This window comes from Natrix helvetica (genome assembly GCF_964273705.1).
Source record: "Natrix helvetica genome assembly, chromosome: 2".
Taxonomy (NCBI): domain Eukaryota; kingdom Metazoa; phylum Chordata; class Lepidosauria; order Squamata; family Natricidae; genus Natrix; species Natrix helvetica.
Genome location: NC_138552.1, coordinates 222,978,953 through 223,003,213, shown reverse-complemented (window position 1 = coordinate 223,003,213; position 24,261 = coordinate 222,978,953). Strand labels below are relative to the sequence as shown.

The 24,261-nt window shown below is 38.2% G+C and overlaps 1 protein-coding gene across 1 annotated transcript in view; it reads right to left on the bottom strand.

Moving 5' to 3' along the window:
• Positions 1-24,261, bottom strand: part of WDR64 (WD repeat domain 64) — a gene marked incomplete at its 3' end in the record, with an annotated part of 82,749 nt that overhangs the window by 55,653 nt on the left and 2,835 nt on the right. Inside the window, exons 2-11 of the mRNA XM_081943924.1 lie at positions 20,984-21,852; positions 18,131-18,261; positions 13,902-14,004; positions 11,989-12,092; positions 10,505-10,534; positions 9,302-9,412; positions 7,528-7,745; positions 5,084-5,218; positions 2,807-2,886; positions 1,425-1,564 (exon numbers count right to left, since the gene is read on the bottom strand). Coding sequence (XP_081800050.1) covers positions 1,425-1,564; positions 2,807-2,886; positions 5,084-5,218; positions 7,528-7,745; positions 9,302-9,412; positions 10,505-10,534; positions 11,989-12,092; positions 13,902-14,004; positions 18,131-18,261; positions 20,984-21,311 — 1,380 coding nt within the window. The 5' untranslated portion in view covers positions 21,312-21,852. The remainder of the gene's footprint in view (positions 1-1,424; positions 1,565-2,806; positions 2,887-5,083; positions 5,219-7,527; positions 7,746-9,301; positions 9,413-10,504; positions 10,535-11,988; positions 12,093-13,901; positions 14,005-18,130; positions 18,262-20,983; positions 21,853-24,261) is intronic.

The window sequence follows — 24,261 nt, the reverse complement described above, 5'->3', positions numbered from 1 at the left end:
GGAGGACGCCCAAATTGCGCGCCCGCTCCACAGGGGACAGTTGTTCGCCCCCTATGGCCAGCGATGGCGTCAGCTGGCTGAACCGAGGTGCCGGTACCCACAGCCACTCAGTCTTGGAGGGGTTGAGTTTGAGTCTGTTGTCCCCCATCCAGACCCCGACGGCTTCCAAACACCGGGACATCACTTCGACAGCCTCGTTGGGGTGGTTTGGGGTTGAAATGTACAGCTGAGTGTCATCAGCGTACAGGTGGTACTCAACCCCAAAACCACGGATGATCTCACCCAGCGGCTTCACATATGCGTTGAACAGGAGAGGCGAGAGGACCGACCCCTGTGGCACCCCACAAGTGAGTGGCCTCAGGGACGACCTCTGCCCCCCTGTCAACACACATTGCTTCCGGTCGGAGAGGTAGGAGCTGAACCACCGCAAAACGGTGCCTCCAACTCCCATCCCCTCCAACCGGCGCAATAGGATACCATGGTCGATGGTATCAAAAGCCGCCGAGAGGTCTAATAGGACCAGGATAGAGGAACAACCCCTATCTCTGGCCCTCCAGAGATCATCAACCAACGCGACCAAGGCTGTCTCTGTGCTGTGCCCGGGTCGGAAGCCGGACTGGCGTGGGTCTAGATAATCGGATTCGTCCAGGTGTCGTGGAAACTGCTGCGCCACCACATTCTCAACAACATAAATTGACAACCGTTGATATCTTATAAGCTTGGATATGGGGTGTAAAACAAGTATAGCAAATGTATTTCCCCCCAAAAAGAACACTGAAATGAAAACAATTTAGGACAGCAACTATTTAATTGAAATAGAAATAGCATCTTTAAATGTATGCATATTTCAACCATAATTTTCATAATTCCTACATTTGCTCAGCCTTGTAACTAAAGGTCTTTTTAGAGTTAAAGTTGTTTAAAATATTCAGGACTTCCCTTTGCCAAATGCAATAAATTAATAAATGCAAGGACTCCTCATCTTAACCCTGAGCTACAAACATTCTCCTTTATTGGAGGAAGGATTATGAGGCTTGTTCATAATCTTGAGTTATATCTAAAAATAATAAATACGGGATAAAAAATATAAAACCGTATTTCAGATATCTTAGAAATCTTTGTTAAACATTTTGATGAATGAGAAGAGGAATTGTTCTTAGATTTTCTTAGATATGAGACATTTGTAGCATCCTCTTAATATTGTCTGCATCTTGTCTTTTAGTTTAAAATTATGACCGATATAAATGATGCTGTACAAACAAATGGGTAATATGTATTTCAATGAATGGGAAAGTGGAATTATACTGCATCTATTTCAGATCTGGAACCTATAAGGAAAAATTAGTATTTTATCATTCATAACATTAAAAAGATCACTTTTGGCAGAGCAGATGGTTTTCACCAAGTCAAAGGTAATCCCATACCTTTGCAGTAGAGAGGCTGATAATGTGTTGATCCTTTTCATTGTTGACAATCTCTACAATACTAAATAAATGTCCCATCAATTTCCCCACTGGTTTGGTGTTGATGTTTGGATGCCATAAACGAAGAATTCTGTCTTCTCCTGGAATTAAATGGATTATTTATTTTCTTATTTTATTTATAGATAGCAGTATCTCCCAGCTTTCTGCCCTCCAGATGTGGAAGGTTCACTACTAAAATACCAGTCAAAATGCCTGAAGAACAATAAATACTTAGCTCCCTATAAAAGGGCTGCTGTCAGACTGAACCTTCGCTGGATTGTACATACTTGTTCTGTTACAATAAAGAGGTGTTGTTCCCTAAGCCTGATTGTGCCTTTCCATTACTCGATCTAACAGTTTTAGTATGGAAAAAAATAAGAAGCAACTGCACAATCCCTTGCATTTCTCAAAGAGCAATGTGTGTCATAGAATTGTCTCAGAGAAATCAATTTTAGTCTGAATGGGGGTTTGATGTGACACAGAAGACTACGTAATAGCTTTGAAGGCAATCAAACTTCCTAAGTATTAATTATATTAATCACTTTAAGAATTTGTTAACATGAATGAGAACAAAGGAACTATTTGTCTATCCTTTGCCACTCGTCATAATTCTTCTGGGCATGATGGCTAGATTGGAAGACACTTCAAGGTTTCAACTAAAAAAAAACCATTAAGTTACAAAGGCACTCATTTTTAGAAAGTTGTTAAAAAAAAATTTGGTAGGACAATTTGTCAAGAGCTGCAAAACTGCCACAGAATACATATTTGAACAATTTATACTAAACACTCCACCAATTCTCACTTGCTTTGTGCATCATATAGGGCTCTTACAGCTTTCAGAAACCAAACTTCATGCAAATTATTTCATAGTTCGAGTCCCTTTCGGGAGAGGGGGCGGTCTATAAGCGCTTAGTAAATAAATAAATAAATAAATAATTTTCTATTAATCAACAAATGTCCCATTTTCCTCACATTCAATTCATTTCTCAGGGACTTGCTGAAGGGCAAAAAATATGGTTTATATCAGCAGTCTCAGCAGGGGGGAGGGGGGATGGTTCTGTGCTCGTGGCAAGTATGCATGCCCGCTACTGCCGGAAGTGAAGCTGTACTCCTATCTAAATCTAGTTTGGTTCTGCATTACAGTGCTGGGTTGATACTGCCCCAGACATCTATGGTGATGTTCTGGAAATCTTTAAATCTTTAGCTCTTCTCCCAGGTCTAAGGACAGAGTGCTTTTGGAGCCCTGTACTGATTTTGTTCTCTTGCAAATAGGAAGACTTACCTGTACTAAATGAATATTTTGCAGAGGCAAGAAGACTTTGAGATGAATGCCGTTTACTTACCTCCTGTAACAACGATATTGGCTTTTACACAATACGTGAAAGCGTTAACACCTTTCGGGATTGAAAATTCCCTGACAGGTCTGTAATTGTAACAAGACATTTGATCATACATACAGCTAAGTATCAGTGATTTTTGCTTAAATCCATAGTTGATCCCAGTGACGTGCGGTGAGGGTTATGGCTGGTGAGGCTGGTGACGTCATCAGGAAGGCGGGGAATGGGACCACGTGTGCAGGAGGCTGAAGCAGCCTCAGCCTCCAGCACACGTGGTCCCATTCCCCACCTTCCTGAGCGAACATTAAGGGAACCGTGGAGTGCACTGATCCGCGTAGCGTTGCTTCCTCCATCGGCGCCAGTCCCTTTCCCCCCCCACTCCTTCAAGGTCTCCCACCAACCCAAAGCCCGATCCCCAGAGGCCTCCCTCGGGCCTTCTGCATCCCCCTAACTCCTCCTGCACGGCTTCTTCAGCGTCATCACCTCAGCGAAGCCCTGCCTTGGCAGCCAGCAAAAGACCCGCCGGCTCCCGGGAATGGCCCCACATCAAACGAGAGACTCACCTGCAGGGCGGGCCTTTCCCGAGCCGCCGACTCTGAGACAAAAATTGGGGTGAGGGAGGGAGACGCACAAAATGGGGGCAGGAGCTTCCCAGGGGTGTGGAAGAGGAGGAAGAAGAAGAAGAGCCCGTCCAAGGCTTGCAGCTGCCGGCGCCCACAAACGCGGGCCTGTGGCGGTGGGTTCCTTTGCATTTGCTTCCTAAAGACCCGAGAGGCGGCGGGTCGGCTGTGTGGTTGTCAAGCGGCTTCACCAATCGCTGCCCAGGAAAAGCAGCTCCACGGGGCCCAGCGGCAAGGCTTGAGCAGGGTGACAGCGCAGCCGCCTGAATGGGAAAGCAACGAAAGGGGCAGCGAGGGCGGGTGGTGGCTGCAGGCGGCAAGGCTTGAGCGGGGTGAAAGCGCAGCCCCTTTCGTTGCTTTCCCATTCAGGTGGCTGCGCTTTCACCCCGCTGAAGACTTGCCACCTGCATGGGAAGCCGCCCTCGCTGCCCCTTTCATTGCTTTCCCATTCAGGCGGCTGCGCTTCCCATTCCCATTTCTCATTCAGGCGGCTTCCCATGCAGGTGGCAAGGCTTGAGCGGGGTGACAGCGCAGCCCCTTTCATTGCTTTCCCATTCAGGCAGCTGTGCTTTCACCCCGCTCAAACCTTGCCGCCTGCATGGGAAGCCGCCCTCACTGCCCCTTTCGTTGCTTTCCCATTCAGGCGGCTGCGCTTCCCATTCCCATTTCCCATTCAGGCGGCTTCCCATGCAGGCGGCAAGGCTTGAGCGGGGTGAAAGCGCAGCCGCCTGAATGGGAAAGCAACGAAAGGGACAGCGAGGGCGGGCGGTGGCTGCAGGCAGCAAGGCTTGAGCGGGGTGAAAGCGCAGCCGCCTGAATGGGAAAGCAACGAAAGGGGCAGCGAGGGCGGGCGGTGGCTGCATAGAGGATCTCCGAGGAGCTGTGTTTCCAAGGCGTTGGTTGGTGGTAGCTGGACCGGAGCCCAAGTCAAGATGAAGGGGACCTTTTCCCCCCATTTTTTTTCTTTTTATGATGAGAGCGGTGAGGCTCTGCCTCCCCTGCCTCCCCTGACCGCACGTCACTGGTTGATCCAGAGTGGTCAATGCCTGGAATGCTCTACCTAACTCCGTTGTTACATTCTCAAACCCTCACAGCTTCAACCTTAAACTGACTACCATGGACCTCATCCCATTCCTAAGAGATCTGTAAAGGGGGCATAAGCGCACCAGCATGCCTACCGTCCTTGTCCTACAGTCCCCATTTATTTGTATTCATTTTCTTTGTTCATGTCCATGTTCATACTTATATCTGCTATCTTGTACATGTTTGACAAACTAATAAATACATAAACAGTTATATGATGGTAGTCCTGGGAAACTGATTTCAGAATCTAAATCTATAGAAGACTTTGTGCTAGGACTCAAATTTCTATCAGAGACGCAACCAACAACATCACTTGTATGGTATTTCAAACAAAAAGTCACTGAAGGTAACAGTTTTCAATATTACCAGAAACACAGGCAAAATTATAATAAGCAGAAAGGAAATAATCCATGGATGTTTGTATTTTTTAAATCAAGTCAGAACCAATTGTAGACACTACGTGGTAAAATGATCAGTTATATGAACAATATCTTTGTTGGGTTTTGGATAATTAAAATGCATATTTTCAGTACACTGTTTGGGTTGGGTGCCTTATAAAAACACAAATAAACAAACTTACAAATTGTCTTCAATTCTTTTCAGGTCATCCAAAACCAATGAATGAATGCTATCCAATGAACAGGATCCAAAACAATTCAAAGCTGGAATGTATTTTACTTTTAAAACCCAGTCATCATGCAGTTTACGTCTAATGCTAGAGGTGATAAAAATGAAATATTAATTTAAAGGCACATCTGGCTATAGATCTGAAAATGAATTTAATGTTGCACACTGGTCCTTAAGGAGCTTAATTTCAAGATTCAACCACTTTAGTAACCCTCCTCTGAACAAACTCCATATTGTCACTGTGCTTTTTGAAATGTGGTGCCCAAGACTGACACAATATTCCAAGGGTGGCTTGACTAGGGCAGAGTAGAATGGAACATTTACTTTCTGGACCTGGTATCTGACTTGGACCTAGCATTTGCTTCTTTGCAACTGCATCACACTGCTGATAGACAAAAAGACACCAAGACTTTTTTTATATGTACCATGCCAAAAGTTATAATATCTCTTCAACTTCTCTTATCCCAGAAAAAATTGAGAAAAAATTCTCACTGAATTCTGAATTCATTTTTCCATCCAAGCAAAGTGGAGCCATTAATATTATTTGGGTTAGTCAACTGTGAATCTATTGCAGTATGAACAAACAGAAAACATGACTTTGGTAGCAGAGATCAATGGAATAGATAGATAGATAGATAGATAGATAGATAGATAGATAGATAGATAGATAGATAGATAGATAGATAGATAGATATAGACAGAGGTAGATAAATAGATATAGATAGATATCAATATAGATATATTGCTCTATCTTCTTTTCTTGTTTCAGTTCAGGTTAGTTTCAACCCAGAGGGAAAAGAGAACTTCTGGGAGCTTGTGTCTATAACAGGAAAGTCAGGAGAATTTATGTGTAAGTGTTCTAGGGGGGATGAATATGAAAGCAATATCGACAACAAGAGAAGCAAAATTGTCTTCCTGCCTGAAGAGGACCCAGCCAGGTACATTTGCTAAAAGTGCAAACTTATTTCTTTTTTTGGAGGAGAAAGGAAAGGAACTCTCAGAAAAGAGAAGAGGTTATTGGGTAAAACAGCTGAAATTATCCAGTAGGGACAGAGAAGTGAGTAAAAAAACATTTAGCAAAGGTAGACACATGGAAGACTCTGATCCAAACAGCAAGAGTATCAATAGGTACAATGGAACTGAGAAACTGGTATAAGGACTTCCTCTAGAGGACAATTAAGAGTCAACATGTTCCACTGAAGACTTTGCTGAGATCCAAGAATAACATATCTAAGGCATTCTCTGATTTATTAAGGTAGCAACTGTATTAAAAAAGAAGACAAAGTTTAGCATGATTGATTGGCAACAAACCTGTGCCAGCTTCTGTTAATTTTAAGAAATGCTCAAAAATATGCTACTTGCTCATCTGTTTAGAAGATCTCACCCATTGTAGAAATCAAGCAAACAGGTTGGTGTTCCCAGGTTTCCCCTTCTATAGTTATGAGACAATTGTATCATCTCGTCAAATCAGTGAAGCCTATTATTCTTTTAAATTGTATTTGAGATGTTAGAGAGTGGAAATGGTGATGTAATATAGCATCATTTTTCTTCTTTAATGGCCCTTTTAAACTACACTTCTATTAAACATGCTATGCCATATTTATAGATGTGTTCCCATAACTCACTGTAGACAATATTAGTTAGATGCTCTTTGTAGCATCTTCATGAGTATATTTTCTTGTTTCCCTCTTTTTACATGGAAAAGACTTGTCTGTTGTAGCTGCAGTTTGTATTATTTAATTGTTCTTCTAATAATGTAGGATTTAATCTAAGGAATTTATTACCACTAAAGTTGAGATTTCCTATCAATTTAGGGAATTTAAATGGGAATTGGATAAAAAATTGGGAAATAGGGCTATTAATAGTGATGATGGTTTACATTGCCTCAATGCCATAAAAGCAACATCCTTAATTTCCAGTTGTTTGAGAGAAATAATAAAAAAGAGCTAGCCTCTTCATGTGTGTCTTCTGAACTTTCCAGATGTGCTGAATGTTTGGTCATATCTAGAATGATTCTTACATTCTACATTTTATTTATTTCAGGGGGGCGGGGGGAATCCTCATATCAATTACCAGAGTTGAAATACTTGGCTGTGATGGCTGTGATATTATTGTATATGACCTTTAGCCATTAGGTTATGGTATTGAATCCTTACAAGAAAGAATAAGAAAACTGAAAATCACAAGGAAGAATAAAATATTCTTAGAAATAGCAGTGCTGACTAGTTGAAACCCTCATGATAAACACTTTAAAATTAAATATTTGAAGTAGAAAATTTATCCTGAAAATTCCAACTTATTTGTCTATGCATTAGGCTTTTACAGCCTCACTTTAAAAATTATAATTTTGAAATTAGAAATGTCAAAAATGAGAATTTTCAGAGATTATGAACTCACCTTTTGAATTTCTTAGAATCTATTATCAACATGTGCAACTTCTTTTTAGATTTAGTTTGTTTTAGACCAAAGTCGTCACTGGTAAGTGTAAACAAAGTAACATATCCACCATCATCCCCCAGCAAGATGTCATCTTTCACTAGAAGTTCTGATGGCCGAGGAATGGCAGAAACAGAGAGGAGGCAATGTTCCATGGGTTTGATTATACAGCAGTTATCCTACAAAAACAAGCAATTGTTCATTATATGCCTTAGCATTTATCCTACTAGTTGACTGAAAACAGTGGTTGGTTTCAGAACTTTGCTTAAAGACTTTAGAAGAAATTGCAATTCTCTTGACTCAGTTTCAACCCTTAACTTATATTTACTTTGTTCCCTCTTCATCTGTGTTCATTTTTTTTTTTTTGTGAACGGTGAACATAGTATAATTCTCTAAAGCGAGTTCTTATAACTGAAAATACCACTTTGGGGATAAAGAATGCTTAATATAAAATGATATCGATTTTAAAAATACACTTAGAATAAAGCTACACATTTAACAGAAATATATGATGCTAAAAAGAAATCCTGCCTGTAATAGCTAGACGATATTTTCTTCCGGCTTTTTCCCTATGGATTAAAAATTGTGATTTTTTTTGCCTTTAAAAATATTTTATTCAAACTATAGAACTTTACTGCTATTTGTGTGCAACTTTCAGTACTCTATTTTTGTTAAGAAATTGTTTTTGCAGACTTTTATAAGGAAAAGATAAATACTAGTATTACGGTATGTGATAGTAAAGTTTGTCTTGCTGCTAATGGAAATAGAATGCTCTGATCTGCTACCAGGTAATTTTTTTAGTAAAATAACTTTAAATCCATAGTAGTAAAATGTACCCTCTATATTAAGATTATTCAAATATACTGGTACTCTATAGATCAACAATGGGACTTGGTGACCAGTAGTTATTGTATCCACTAGTTCCTTTGACAAAACATTTTTTTCTTTTACTAATGAATGTTTTTGTCTAATTTTTCATTATAAGAAACAGCCTTAAAAATAGTACTGTGGTTTCAACTGACAACTGGAACATACAGTAATTAAAACAGTACTTGGATTGAAAAGTTAACTACTAGTGGCATTTTAAAAATATATAAGATTTAAAAGCAGCTACTTTAAAAAGATAAGCCTGGTGTAAAATCATCAGTAATGGTTTGTTTCAGTGAAATGGAAATGAATTTGAACCAATTATATTTTTTGAGCTATAGCAGCACATGTGGAATGTGTTATAATACTCTGAAGGTGAGTAGGATATGAAGCCAATCCTAGTCTGAGTTGATAAAACAGAAGATGCAATAAATTCTTTAGGTCCAAAAGAATTTTCTAGCGTCCAGTTCTAACAAAAATTTAGAGCAGTAATAGTAAAATGCGCAATGTGATCATATTGCAATATTACTGAATCTACACAAAGGAGGTTTTAGAGGATGCGTGCGCGCAACCCACCCGTTACACATAATGAGAAATAGTGTAAATCACAACTGTGGGGACCATTTTCAATGTCAATGCTGTCTTGTAATGCATTTTATAGTTTCCACCATATATTGAATTTTAAAAGAAATTAAGTTATTCTGTGAATGCCAAAGGGTTACAATATCAACATCTATCAATGTTTCTTTTTGAGCTTGAAAGCTTACAGGTTCACCATACAAAGATACCGTTGAATGAATTTGCATTTGCATGTGTTACTTTACTAATGTCCTTATGTTTATTACATACCCACCCCTAAGTGTCATACCAGGGCACTCCCTTGTGTTTTATAATCCCATATGATGATAGTTCTTTCTGTCACACCAACAGCACGCTTCAATTGACCAAGGTAGTCACATCCAGTGATCCAGGAACTGTCCTGATGAAAAAGAAATATTGGCAAAATCAACCTCTCTGATTACTGAGCTTCCCAACCAACAGCCTTAATTATAACTGATGTTCAAAGAAGTTTCAAATTATGTGTGTATGTGTGTGTGTGTGTGTGTATGTGTATGTTCCAACATAACTCTGGAACGCCTCAAGCAATTTCAACCAAACTTGGTACACAGATGACTTACTCTCTGGAGAAAAATACTGTCGGTGTAAGACACCCCTAACAACACTTGCGGTGTGTGTTCTGTTAAGATGCAGCCTATTGTGCCTTTAAATTGCTTCTACTGTACATCGCAGTGGAGTTGCCATGGTAACAGCTTCACAGTACTCCACAAGGGGGCTCCCTCTGGTAAGGGGGAAAATCCAACATTAGAAATTACGTTTGGTCCGGACATTTTCCCTTTATAAATAATCAGCTTTCATCAAGTTAGTTGTTTTGTCCATACATCTGCAACAGTGGATACATTTTGCATTTTTAGAACTTGTTTTGGGAACTCTCATAAAATGGCTACCATGGAAAGCGTTACCCAAAATAGCCTTATACTCAATGGCAAACAAAGGACTTGTTGTACCCACCCAGTATGATATTCCTCGATATACCTTGAGTTATTGTGCTTCAGACAAATACTTTGATTTGAGCATGCTTGCTTACCATATTTTTGAAAGTTAAAATAATGTAATAAAACAAGATCAACAGGGCAATCTGGTATAATAATGTATTGGTAGGATGCTGTTATCCTTGAGGGCAAGGTTGGGATCAAGTCTTGCAATCCTTTGGGCAAATTCTAGATTGGACAAGTTTGGAAGTGATATCAATTATCACTGTCACAGATAAGAAAAATGAGATAAGTTCTGGAACTTCTCTGAGTTTGATTTTTATGACTTCCATCATTTTTTGTGGAAGGTAACGGGGTTTTAGAATGGATAATTGAAAGATATTATATGAAAAGAACATAATTTTTCTGGAAACGTAAATTTATACAAAAACCTGAGAAATAAAGTATTATTACCCTCATACATTTTAATGAATTAAATGGCTTCATTAGCTGAACCAAATGTGAGGGAAATGCAAACTTACTGGGATGTTGGTGCTTGCTAGTATTCGCATCTGGAAAACGAGGAATAAGACACAGTCAGAAAAAATTAGAAAGGAAGCACTATCTGCCCAAGTAAAATATGCAAAAATTTTCATTTATTTTCACAATTCTCACATGAAGCAACAGTGCTTTTTTTGGCTTAGGGAGATGATTGGATTTACCTATTTGGATTTGTTGACCATGATTCACACCACAGGGAATCAGGCCATTATGGTTTGTTCAGCTAACTCTGGTTACAACAAAATAATATGCAAAGGATTTTACTTTCCGATAATATGGCTAGAATGAAAGATTATAGGTCCAGTACCACTCATGCCTGTGTTAGAAATGGGTTTTACTGATCTTCCATGCAAATGATGCTTCCAAAAATTCCTTGTTGTGCATAAATATTGATGTGTAGAAATCTTGATTCCTTTTGTATTTAATCAGCCTGTTTTGCTGTAAGGGTGCATAAATTGCATAGTATTCACTTACCCATTTGCACACACTTAAGTATAGGAGGCAAAGAGGTCATGAAAGTGTACCCAGTAGTAAAAAAAAAAAATCCAGACAATTACTCAGTCTCTGATAACAATTATTAGAAAGGGGAAGAGGAAAAAGCAGATGAAATAGTGGAGAAGTGATTGACAACCCTTAGCTTTTTGTCTATCTGCTGTTAATTAATATGTATTCAAATGGATATTTTTAACTTTCCAACATGTTAGTACCAACCTTCATATTGCAAAGCAGGCACATATAACAAAGGATTAACAAACTTTTCTCTGTTGCAAAATATTATCAAAAGATGAATAATACCCAGGAAGAGGATCATTTTAGCAATGGAATCCCAGTATCAGAATGTCTTCACAGAGGTATTTTACAGTGTTGAGGTTTTGTTTTGGGGTTTTTGGGAGGGAGGGAGGGTACCCTCTAATTTTCCTAATGTTTTGAACACTTACTATTAACTTCTAGTGCAGCTGACATTTTCAAAGTTTAAGAACTTTTATTAGTACTGTGCTTGTGAAACTGTTATACTCATTGTTAGATATTAGCAGCTGTTATAATGGTTTCCACCAAGGTCCTCTGTTCCGGCGGGAACAGAGATTCAATCTCATTGGTCGAAGGGTCTGACAGCTCCCTATAAAAGGGCTGCTGTCAGACTGAACTTTCGCTGGATTGTACATACTTGTTCTGTTACAATAAAGAGCTGCTGCTTAAGCCTGAGTGTGCCTTTCCATTACTTGATCTAACACTCATAGCTGGCTTTTTGTTGTTATGAATATGACTTCTATAAATTTGTGCCAGAATAATATATTAAAGCAAACAATTTTCCGATTCTGAAAATTTTTAAATGACATTTCTTTGATATGAAGTTCAACCTGACTCAAATATAAAGACAGGACAATGGCCTCACAATTCTTTAAGCATCTGTCCACATTAGGCAGGATTTTAATTCAATAAAGACAAATATATATTTCAAAATCACCTGGCCAGAAAAAATAGTCAGCATTCCTTTCTGAGATGCTGTTAGCAAAAAATCAAGTTGAGTTATCTTTACCATGCATCGAATTACATCACTTCTCTTGACTCCTATAAGAAAGAAACAAAAGATAATTTAAACGAGGAATTACTCAATACATATGAAGGCAGGGAGTTAATTAACCTGTTTATTAATTAATTAATTAACTATTTAGTTAACTGATCTAGGAACAATGACACACATTTTGATGACATTCAGGGAAAAATACTAAAATGTTGCCGAAATGTTTTGAAAATCACTGTGTGCATTCATATTGTACTAATCCAGTATATTGGTATCCTAAGCATATCAGTACATAGTAATAGCAATAGCACTTATATATTGCTTTATAGTGCTTTATGGCCCTCTCTAAGAGGTTTAGAGAATCAGCATATTGCCCCCAACAATCTGGGTCCTCATATTACCAAAAGAAGGATGGAAGGCTGAGTCAACCTTGAACCTGGTGAGCTTTGAACTGCCAAACTGCAGTCAGGTGGTAGTCAGCAGAAGTAGCCTGCAGTACTGCATTCTAACCACTGCGCTACATGAATGAATGAATGAATGAATGAAGGAAGGAAGGAAGGAAGGAAGGAAGGAAGGAAGGAAGCATGCACCTGTATGTGTCTCCTTGCTAATGGAATATACCGTAGTAAAATATATATGTCTTTTAAAAAGTAAAATCTAGAGAGGAGAAACCCAACATGTATAGGATAACATCATCCTGCTTGAGATACAACTGACTTTGCTGTACATGTGCCATACTACCAAAAATGTTCCCAAAATTATCAATATTGCACCCTTACTATTACCAGAGAATGCTGTACATCACACAGACGTTTATATAGTCAACCTAATCTACATTTGATATTATTAAAAAGCATGAGATTACAACCTTCACTGACTAAACCATGATGTCTGGCTGTGGGCCCATCAGGTGTTGACCATGTCACATAGCAACTTCAACTTGGAATGGAAAAGGAATCAATTGTAAGAAGCCTCAATAAAGCTGTATCTACTGTATGTCAGAAAGCAAGACTGGTATCAAATACAGCATGTGAGCTAAAACGAACAGGAAGGCCATAGATTGCCAGATCCATGCCTCTGCCAAACTCCATGAATAAGTGGTGGGGGTGCCCTGGGTGACAGCAGCCTATCATCAACCTCCTTGCTGGCTCCATCCAATGGTTGCCATGGTCCTTGGCTTGCAGATTTGCCAGATACACTATGCAGCTAAAAGAAGGGTAGAAATTGACCCCTTTCAGCTTGTTGAAGCTTGCTGGCCCCTAATTTACGCTGATGCAGATATGAACCAAGGGTTTTCTTTGATTGCATGGATCACAACAAACTGTGGCAAACTGCATTCAGTTTTGGTCACCATGATGTAGAAAAGATGTGGAGACTCTAGAAAGAGTGCAGAGAAGACCAACAAAGATGATTAGGAGACTGGAGACTAAAACATATGAAGAATGGTTGCAGGAACTGTCTAGTTTAATGAAAAGAAGGACTAGGGGAGATATGATAGCAGTGTTCCCACATCTCGGGGTTGCCACAAAGAAGTGGGAGTCAAGCTATTCTCCAAGGCACCTGAGGGTAGAACAAGAAGCAATGGGTGGAAACTAATCAAGGAGAGAAGCAACTTAGAACTGAGGAGAAACTTCCTGACAGTTAGAACAATAAATCAGTGGAACAGCTTGCCTCCAGAAGTTGTGAATGCCCCAACACTGGAAGTCTTTAAGACGATGTTGGATAGCCATTTGTATGAAATGGTATAGGGTTTCCTGCCTAGGCAAGGGGTTAGACTAGAAGACCTCCAAGGTCCCTTCCAACTCTGCTATTGTATTGTATAGTGCTGTAAGGCATTATGAAATGGTATATAAGACCTGCTTTTGCAATCCGTTGCTTTTTGGATATCAGGAAAACCATATTTTCTTCATCCAGCTGGGCAGCAAGAATATCACCTTCCACCATGTAGTATCCAAAGATCTAAATGAAACTCAAAAATGTATGATATGAAAAGTTAAATAGTCATGAAAAAATAAATATTTGCATATGGGTATTATAAACTGTATAATAATAATAATTCCCAACATTAGGAATGTTTGTGATAATATGGCTAAAGATCAGAAACAATGAGTCTTGACAATTCTATTCTATTTTAATACCCTGTACATTCTACAACAGATAATTAGAAAAAAAGAGTTCATGACATGAATAATACCTAAGGCAGTTTAGAAAATGAGTTTCAGTTATCTATTTCTTTTTTTAACTACTATGATTTACTATCTTAGGGCAACCATTCTTGAATCAACACACCTCAAATGGGCTACCTTGCAGAATGCATTCAAATTTCAGAATCCAAGGCTACCATGGGATTGAAATTTGATAAGTTGTGACTGTTTTAGTTCTGCTGCACTGCCATGGTTATGTGATCGTCATTTCTAGTGTTCTCTGCCACCTATTGAAAAGTCAATGGGGAAGCTGGTAGGAAATCGGAAGTCACTCCCACTGCTTTTTGTGTGTGGCCGTGGACATTTAGGTAAGGATATGTCTCTGAAACAATAACCCAATGGGTCATAAGTTGTCTGGTGTTAAATAAAACCTGGGATGGGAAATATCATAAACATTGTCTTGACTTATGGATAAAGCACATCACATTTGTAAAAAATGTTGTGTGCTTTATCTTTATGACATTATGCATCTTGTTCCCAAATATGGGTTAAAATGACATTTGAATTAAACTAAGAAACAATTTTGCTTGAAAGGTAGTGGTTTGTGGAAGATTATCATTCAATTGTTTGAATAGCAAATGCATTATGCAGTTTCATTGCTTTCCATCAATACATTAACAGTCCTAAAGAAGATAGATAGATAGATAGATAGATGATAGATAGATGATAGATAGATAGATGATAGATAGATAGATAGATAGATAGATAGATAGATAGACTGAAATTATGCTAATCCTACTATTATATGAAAAATTCATAGAAAGATTCCAAAATTCTATTAACAGCACAATTTCTCCTAAAAAGTAAAATATTTTCATTGTACAGTTTTATAAACAATTATAAATTCATCTCCCTGCTGCAGTCCAATAGAAAAGTGAAAAATAAAAACACCATAACTTTCACTTAATAGCTATTATAACACATTTTATATGTTTCACATCTAAATGTTATTAATGCACTAATAAATGTTATTAATGCAAGACATAAGAATGGAAAAGCCAGACTTCTGGTGGCTTGGCAGACTGTTTTATTTTTAGTACCATCTTTTCGTGTACCCTTGACTCCCATGGCAACAAAATAGTCACCAAAAGTATGTTATTAACCCCATCCTGCAACTTTGCCAGGCATTTGAGAATGCTTCAATGTCTTATATCAAAGCCAAATATAAAAGCCTTTCTTTAATATTTATATTCTACCAATTCAAAACGATTTTCACTCTTATGCAGCCTTATGTTAGTAAGAGGAAAATATATTGTAATGCCATGATACAAATTCCACAACTTGAATTTGGATTGCAAATATGAAAGGTTGGAGGAATGTTGTGATGTCAGAATGCACACTTAGTTTTTCCCAAATCTTGGTCGTAGAGAACACTTATGATTGTCTAAATGGTTTTCAAACCAGAAATAGTAGCTTCAATCTCTAAACCATATTTGAAGATCCTAGACTGTGAGAGTAAAGTGAACTGACTGAAAGAAGGGAACTGGCCAATACAAAACCTCACAAGAACACTGCAGAATGTCATGAATACAGGTAGTCCTCGACTTATAACCACAATTGAGCTCAACATTTATGTTGTTAAGTGAAACATTTGTTAAGTGAGTTTTGTCCCATCTTACGATCTCTCTTGACACAGTTGTTAAGTTAGTCAATGCAATTGATAAGTTAGTAACCCGGTTGTTAAGTAAATCTGGCTTTCCCATTGACTTTGCTTATCAAAAGGCTGAAAAAGGTGATCACATGACCTTGGGACACCGCAACGGTCATAACTATGAACCAGTTGCCAAGCTTCTGAATTTTGACCACATGATCATCAGGATGCTACAATTGTTGTAACTATGAAAAATGGTCATAAATCACTTTTTGCAATGCCGTTGTAGTTTTGAATGGTCACTAAATGAACTGATCCAAGTTGAAGACTACCTGTACTATGTTTGGGATGAAATTTCTTTTCTTAAGTATTCACTCTTATTTTAAATTATGCTGAACTTCATGACTGTGACTGCTGGGATTATCGGTTTTTTTCCATAGTGTACCGTATTTTTCGAAGTATAAGATGCACCTTCCCCCACCCCAAAAAAAGAGGGTGAAAATCTGGGTGTGTCTTATACATTGAATACAGGTTTTTTGGCCTACTGAAACTCCGCCCCCTTTGCAAAAATGGACGTGCAGAGGTGTTGGGAAGCCTGCAAAGTGCTCTGGGAGCTGGGGAGGGCAAGAACGAGCAAAAAATGGGCCGTTTTTGTCTCCCCAACCGCCAGGAGCACTCTACAAGCCTCCCAAAGCCTCTGCATGCCCCCATTTCTTTGCAAAAAAACGAGGCTTGCAGAGGGTTTGGGAGGCCTGCAGAGTGCAAAAACTTTTTTTAAAAAAATTACCTCTTCAAACTCATGGTGCTTATACTCTAGTGCATATTATAGTCTGAAAAATATGGTATTTATTGTACCACATATTTTTGTGTAAAATTCACTTCAGATTTACTTTGAGAAAAAATATTTGATGAAAAAGCTACACCCATTTTGTTTATGAAAACCAAAAGTTAATAATGAACAGCCTCGCCACTGCAAATATTTTCAGCTGATATAGCAGTTACTTCAACCACCCTGCAAGACGTGACCTAAATTGTACTGTTAGCAAAACTGCAAGTGCTTCAATTTTCTGCTATCAGCTCAAATCACTGCCTGCTCTACCATGTCATAGTCCACTCATCAGACAGTTGAAGGCATAAGGCCTCCTCAAAAGATGACAGTGTAGCCAAAAATAATAATTATATGGAACAAGCTTTAACAATAAAACAAGATTTGATTGGGATGAACATCTGCCGGTTTGATAAGCCTGTAAATGTAACACTATTAGTTGGGTACCACAAATGTGGACCTAAGAAACATGATCCATAAGAAAATAGAAGAAAACTTTACTAGCAGAAGAGTCTTACAATACTGTATAAATATGACCAATCTATGGATTTATTGAATAAGATGCAGTATGTATCCTGCTGAAGCAATGTAGTTGGGCTTACTCTGACATCACTAGACTATTTAAATGACTTCAGCATTGTAGGATAACATAGGAAGTAGCCTGAGTCTCTGTGTATTTGTTTTGCTGCTGAAATAAAAGGAAAATAAGCAAAAGAGGAAATAAACAGGATTAGTTCCAGCTGAGTTGGTTTAAGAGTCTTAAAAGTAAAACTCCCTGGATAATTGATTTCAGATGTTTTGTTTGTTTCCTTGGCAGAAGCTGACTAGAACAATTTGGAGTTCATTTCCATGCAATGATCAAAGGAATGCCTATCTCTGCTGAAGATGTACATTAAATTTGCAAAAGGCATCGTTTTTCACCTTGGGAGCAGTGAATTTTAACTATAGGGTAGTCTAGATGGACAGACCATCAAACTATAGTATTGAGGATTAGGTGTTTCTTTTTAATGTGAAACAGCCTAAAAGCTGTTCCACATTTACTGTAAAATGAAGTGAATCTAAATCACTCAGATTTTGAAGTCTGAAACAGTCTTGGTGTGAAAAGCTGTTTTGCATTTGAAACAGGATGTTTCCAATTTGAGAGTCTGAATTCAAAACTTTTGCATATCACTAATCAAAACATTTAGAATAAACACTTCCTGTTTCTTTTACTAGGGAAGACTCCTCCAGTTTGAGGTTTTTTTCCCCTTTCTTTTCATCTCACTTAGAAAACCCTTTCCAGGCCATTGTGGCTTTATCCCTCTACCTTCTCCTTTATTTTAGTGAAACTTCTAACTTTTATTATGCTACCCATGCCTCTCTGCTTTGTTCCCTGTTCTTTCTGGCTTTCCATATTTTTTGCTGATCGGTCAGATATAATATTGTCAGAAAAAGTTGGTTTATCAGAAGAAAACCAACTCTTACCTCACACCATTCTGTCCGCACATCTGGGTTGTTGCTAATCTTCCTATAGAAAGTTTTAACATCTTGGGCTTTGACATCTGGACCAAAAATACTCTTTACTGCATCAAAGAATTTGTCATAATCCACTTCATCTGCAAATAAAACAAAATAATGCACTCACAGAATATAACCACAAAGGTTAGCACATCATTTTTAAAATTTCTTTTCTCACCATCACCATTATTTTGTGTAGAAATTCACTATTAAGCTTTTATTTTATTTTCATTTTAACCCTAAAATCTTATCAACATATGCTGCTATTAAAAATCTTGGAAATTCTGAGGGTTTCTGGTTGACATCGCAGTGCTATTGGACGCAAAGAGCGGGGCTCTGAGAAATTGTGCTGAACCCTTTGTTGGAGGGCCCTATGTGGCTAAAGTCACCCTGTAGGGGTGGTGAAGAGTGGAGGAGTGCCCTGCAGGTCGTAAAGAGTGGTGGCTCTCCTGCTTGACCCAGGGCTAGTTCCCTCAGCCTACAACAAAGAGGAGTGGTAGACATTATAGCTGCTGTGAAGCTGGGGCAGCCGAAGAAACAAAGAATGCGCTGGAGCAGTGTGGATGAACAGTGACTGGAACTGGATGAGGTGACTTTTTTAAATTTAAAACCTACCCCCCCCCCAAAAAAAAAATTAACTCTGGAAAAGAGACTCTTTGAAAAGTTTGTTTAAGTGGCAAACAATTAGATAGAGAAAAATTACAGAGAGAAAAGATTTTAAGAAGAGAGCGCAAAACCTTTAAAAACATTGAAAGATTGGATCTCTAATTTTTACTGGCAATAAGACATTTTAAAATTCTGAAATTACCTGTCAGAATTTTGATTATATGTTTGAATAAATACAAATAGAACCTGATAGAATTTGTGGAACGTTGTAGTTAAGCTGAAAGTGCCATCTACTGGTGAATGAAATGGACAGTATTTCATAGATAGACAACCTTTGGAAAAATGCTGATAAGACAGAGGAGAAAATGGAAATAACACGTGGAGGATTGCTGTGCTGTCTATTGATCTATACTGCTCCAAGACTACTGGAGTTCTAATGGTGAAAACCTGGAAGAAATCTAAAGTGACTTTCAAACATTAGAAGTTATAATTGAACTTATAGAGTGAACTTAAGGAGGCATTTTGAAATCTTCCTAGATTACCTAAAAGGAGCTAAATTGACCAACTGTGGGACATAAAGAACTATATTGCTGTATTCCTAGAGGAGCAATGTCTGGACTGAGTAAATGGCTTTCAGATCGACTTTCTGTGATCAAAGATAATTGAGACTATGGGGCTGTGATAGACTACTGACAACTATTGAGCTATACTGGGACATTAAAAGAAGACAAGATGTTTCGGCAGGGGGAAATAAGTGGGTTGCAAAAAATGGTGTCAATGTTTCAAAGCATTCATGATATCATGACAAGGAATCACAGGGAGATAATGGATTTAATGAATAACATAAATGGGAAGCTAGAAAGTGTTCCACAAGGGATAACGAATAATGATCAAAAAGTCCAGGAAAGAGGAGATAATAAGAGAGACCAGGGAAAAGATAGAATGGACAAATCAACAAATGAAACAAAGAAGATAAGAAAGAGAAGACAATAAAAACTTATGAAGCAATTCAGGGACAATACATGCTAAAAGACCAAAAAATGATACTGGAGAAACAGAAAGATATGTTTGAAAAACAAATAGAGAATTGGGCAGATCCTCTGGAGGCTTATCAGCAAAAGTTAGTAGAGATGGAAGAAATACATAAGCTAACCAGGAAAGATGTAGATAGAGATGAAGACCCAAGTGAGGAATTTGGGAGGCAAGTTAAAAAACGAATAAGAACTGAAATATTAAAATGGGCAAGAGATTATGTATAGAGGAAATGTTATGTAACATAAGATTGGCTTTATTAGGAGTTAGACAAGAGCCAGGAACAAGAAATAGGGGGAATATTATTATACATAGTATATTTTACATAATATACTAAGTATATTATATAGTAATATATTTATATTACGTATGTACTATATTACTATAAATACTATATCAAGTAATAGCTAGATATAAGGATTAGATGTTGAAAGATGGTGACATTATGTATGTTTTAATGATATTGTTATTGTCATTGGAATGGGGGACTAAATGTTGAAAAACTAAATAATGAAGACCTATAGTTTATCACAAATACTAACATTATACTTATATAAGTATGATCTAAATAACAAATATTAATACTATTATTACTACTTGTATTTAAATGATGTATGTATAGACACAAACACACACAAATCTTGGAAATTCTGAAAATGTATAGTAAGAAACCTTTGGCTTTTGAGTGTATAATAAAAAATGTGCTAGTCTCTTTAAGAAGTGTGTAGAATCCCCATATATCTCACACAAAAAGAGGGAAAATTTAAAAATTCCATTTAATACTGCTGAAATGTTTTTGCTGTCACCCCCTCCCCCAATGCATTCACTATGCTTTAAGATCAGCATTAAACCTCAGGTAATTATGTAGAAATTCATCCTGATGGAATTTCCTATTCCAAAGGATTTATGATCCTCTGTGCAATTTTCTTATTTTATAAGGGTTTGCATTTAAGTGTAAAGTACTATATAGTACTTTATTAATCATACTGCTGTCCTATTAATGTTCTATTTGTGGGCTCCTGGACTTAACAACTTGAGCACTATGCTGCATAGGTATATCTTATTTGCCACCATCCACCTGTCTGTAATTTATTTTGCCTTCTTCATCCATCCAAAAAGGAGCTAATAAAAAAGTAGATACACACACCAGAGAACAGTATATCAAATGAAGTATTTTCTTACCAGAATCCTTTACACGAAGACCTAATCTTTCTTCCCTTTTCTGATCCACTGTTTTGTCAACCAGTTGCTGAAATCGTTCCAAGGATTTTTTAAAGAAGTCTCCATCTGGGAGGTCAGGTAGATCATCTTTATGAATCCTTCTTCTAGACATCAAAGCTACTAAGTTAGACAAAATCCAGAGAAGCTTTTTTTTTTGCCAGTCAGAGTATTTTCTTCTGTTCTTATTCCTAATAATAACATTTGTGGGAATGCCCCCAATAGATCTTAAGCATTGCTTTGGTGAACTGGAAAATGATAACTGCAGTAGCTTGTTGGGGCAATGTGCCATCAAATACCTGATGTCACAAGTCCTCCCTCAGTTTCATTGGTCTATTGGCCAATCTAGATCACAAACCAAACTGGCAGGCTGATGGCCATAAGGAAGTTTACCTTCAGGGCAAAGATGAGTCATAGTAAATTCAAAAGGCAAATTGGCAATTTAAGGGGAAATTGTGTAAAAATGTATTTAATTTTATTTCAGCAATTGCAAAGGGATAACATCCTTGTTTGTAATACAGTTGCAGACAATTTGATAAAATGCGAGGAAAATAAAGGCGGCCTAGGTACTGTAGATTGAATTAAATAATTTACTACAGTACAATGTTTCCCAGTGGCTGCACTTCAGATGTATTGGGAGTAATAGCTCTCCATCAGGATAGCCTTTGGCTGTGCTGGTTGGCAATATTGGGAATTGCAAATTCCTCAGCTCAAGGAAAACTAATATAATGCTGCAGAGGTAGAAATAAAAGAAAGTGTCTTGTTTTCATAGCTTTTTTCAAACGAATGTCCTCCAGATGCGTTGCATTACTTCTATCATCAGCCAGCATGACCTAAATAGCCAGGGAAACAGAGAAAACAGGGTTGAGAAAATAATGGTTTAATTAATGACTGTTATGTTGTGCTAACAAATATAATGTGGCTGACTTTATTTTGACTTAGTATGTTACTCAAACCTAGGCATTGTGGTTTGCATGTCGGAGTTTATGCAGTTGATGAACTCAACCAGAGTTTACTGAATAATCCACAAATTATAAACAAAACTATTGCTTTGTGCAACATGTGGACCAAGGTTTTTGTGTTCACCAACCATAGCTACCCTGTAGTTCCTCTTTAAGTGTTCAAGAGTCAAATGGTCAACCATTGTGCTCAGTCAAATCTTATCATAAATATTTTTCCTCTAAACCTAAGCAAGTAAATCATGATTTGGTGGAAAGATTTAGAGGAGAGCAGTCATGCATTTAAACCCAACCAGTTTCAATGATGGAAGATTAGATTTGGTGAGTACTGTTACGTACATGCTAGTTGTATTGTAGAGACTAATGGTGAACCACAACCTATCTTATAATAATAATCTTTTCTATCTTCAAAGGAAATCTTACAAAGTGATAAGAATTATAGATCAGACTGAACTGTCTTCCTAAGTATAATACAAGAACAACTCATTATACAGCAGTAAATCTGAGCCCATAGAACAAAATGCTTGAGTTTCAAACTTTCTTCTCCATAAGTCCACAAGGCCTACAACAGAGGTGGGTTGCTCCCAGTTTGGCCCAGATCGGGCGAACAGGTAGTGGCAGTGGTGGAAGGCTCCGCCCACACACCTGGATGCTTCTGCGTAGAAGCGAGCACGCTGGTAGTAAAAAAAATGGAAACCCACCACTGGCCTACGTCATGTTCACACCTCTTGTCTTATGCAACTGTTTGAAGTTGCAGTCTCTCCATTATCTTCCATGGAGCATCGCATCTAGTATTCTTCCCTGAACACTGGTCTTTATAAAAAGTCAGAACTTGCAGTGTCACTCTGACAATTAAAAGGGGGAAAATGAAATAATTTGATAATGCATACAGTCAGGGGTGTCAAACTCGATTTTACTGAAGGCCACATCAGGGTTGTGTTTGACCTTGCGGGGGAAGGGGGCATGGTCAGGTTGACGTCACTTGTGTTGGGGGCGCCTGTGGTGGCCTGAGCACTCTGCCAGCGAAAACAGAGCTCAGGAGGACTGCCCGTGGCCCTCACAAGCTTCATTTTCGGCTGCAACGGGCCTCTTGAAGCCCTCTGCCAGCTCTGTTCTTGATGGCAGAGGCACCGTGGGCTGGTCCTTTGCTGTTTCCAGGGTGGCCCTGTGGGCTAGGTCTAAGCACCCTGCAGCAGGATCTGGCCCCCAGGCCTTGAGTTTGACACCCCTAATATAGATCATGTCATGTCTTGCAGCATATGGGTGTATTAATTAGTGATTTCAGACCTTCTTGTCACTTTTGAAAGAACAATTGCAGTGATACTAAATTATTATGCATTGGCATTGTACAAATGACACAGATTATGTACCATCATGATATAGTCATTATACACATGATTTTTCCTTTCTTCTATCCCTTTCAGGTACTCATGTATTAGGGTCATCAGGCTGGACAAGGTTGCTCTATAATATTTATTCACAAATTTTAGCGCTGTTCATTTAAGCAGGGGAAATGTAAGTGAGGATATTATCATTTGTATGTATGTGCATTTCAACTAGTTTCATATATGTACTATGCTCAGTCTTCCATACTTCCGAGATTGGTAAAATGAGGACCCAGATTGTTGAGGGCAATAGGGTGACTCTGTAAACGCTTACAGAGGGCTATAAAGCACTGTGAAGTGGTATACAAGTCTAAGTGCTATTGCTATTGATCTAGCGGATGGGACTATAGTTTTAATGCTAAGCCAAATGATTTGTGCTACAAGCTTTGTAAAAGGATTTCCTGATTTGTAATGTGACAGTCCAAATGTAAGTGGAGTTATATTGTTGACATTTAACATGCCATAATGATTCCTCCTCAGTACAAAAATGTACACAATACGGGAAAAAATACTGGCATCTCTTTTATCTCACAACTAATAGGTAGTTTCCACGATTGTTATTAAGTTGAGAGAAATATAGGACAAAAGGAAATATGACTTCTAGAGCTTTGCTACGACAAATTCAGAATAATTAGAGTTAGCGGTGAAAATCCATCATCCAAGAAGTTCATTCAACCCGCAAAAGTGCTCTGCAAGCAAATATTTCAAGATACTGGCACGAATAGACTCCCTTCTTGAGAGTGCTCAATAGAGAGAAAGAATAGCAGTCTTCAAGTCTATTCAAATTCTTTGATTTCTTTCCTTCTTGTATCCAAGGAAACAATGTGGTTTTGAGCTTCAATTCTCCCCAATAATAGCATCCAACCTGTAGGCAGGCTCTAACTCATGGACCACTGCT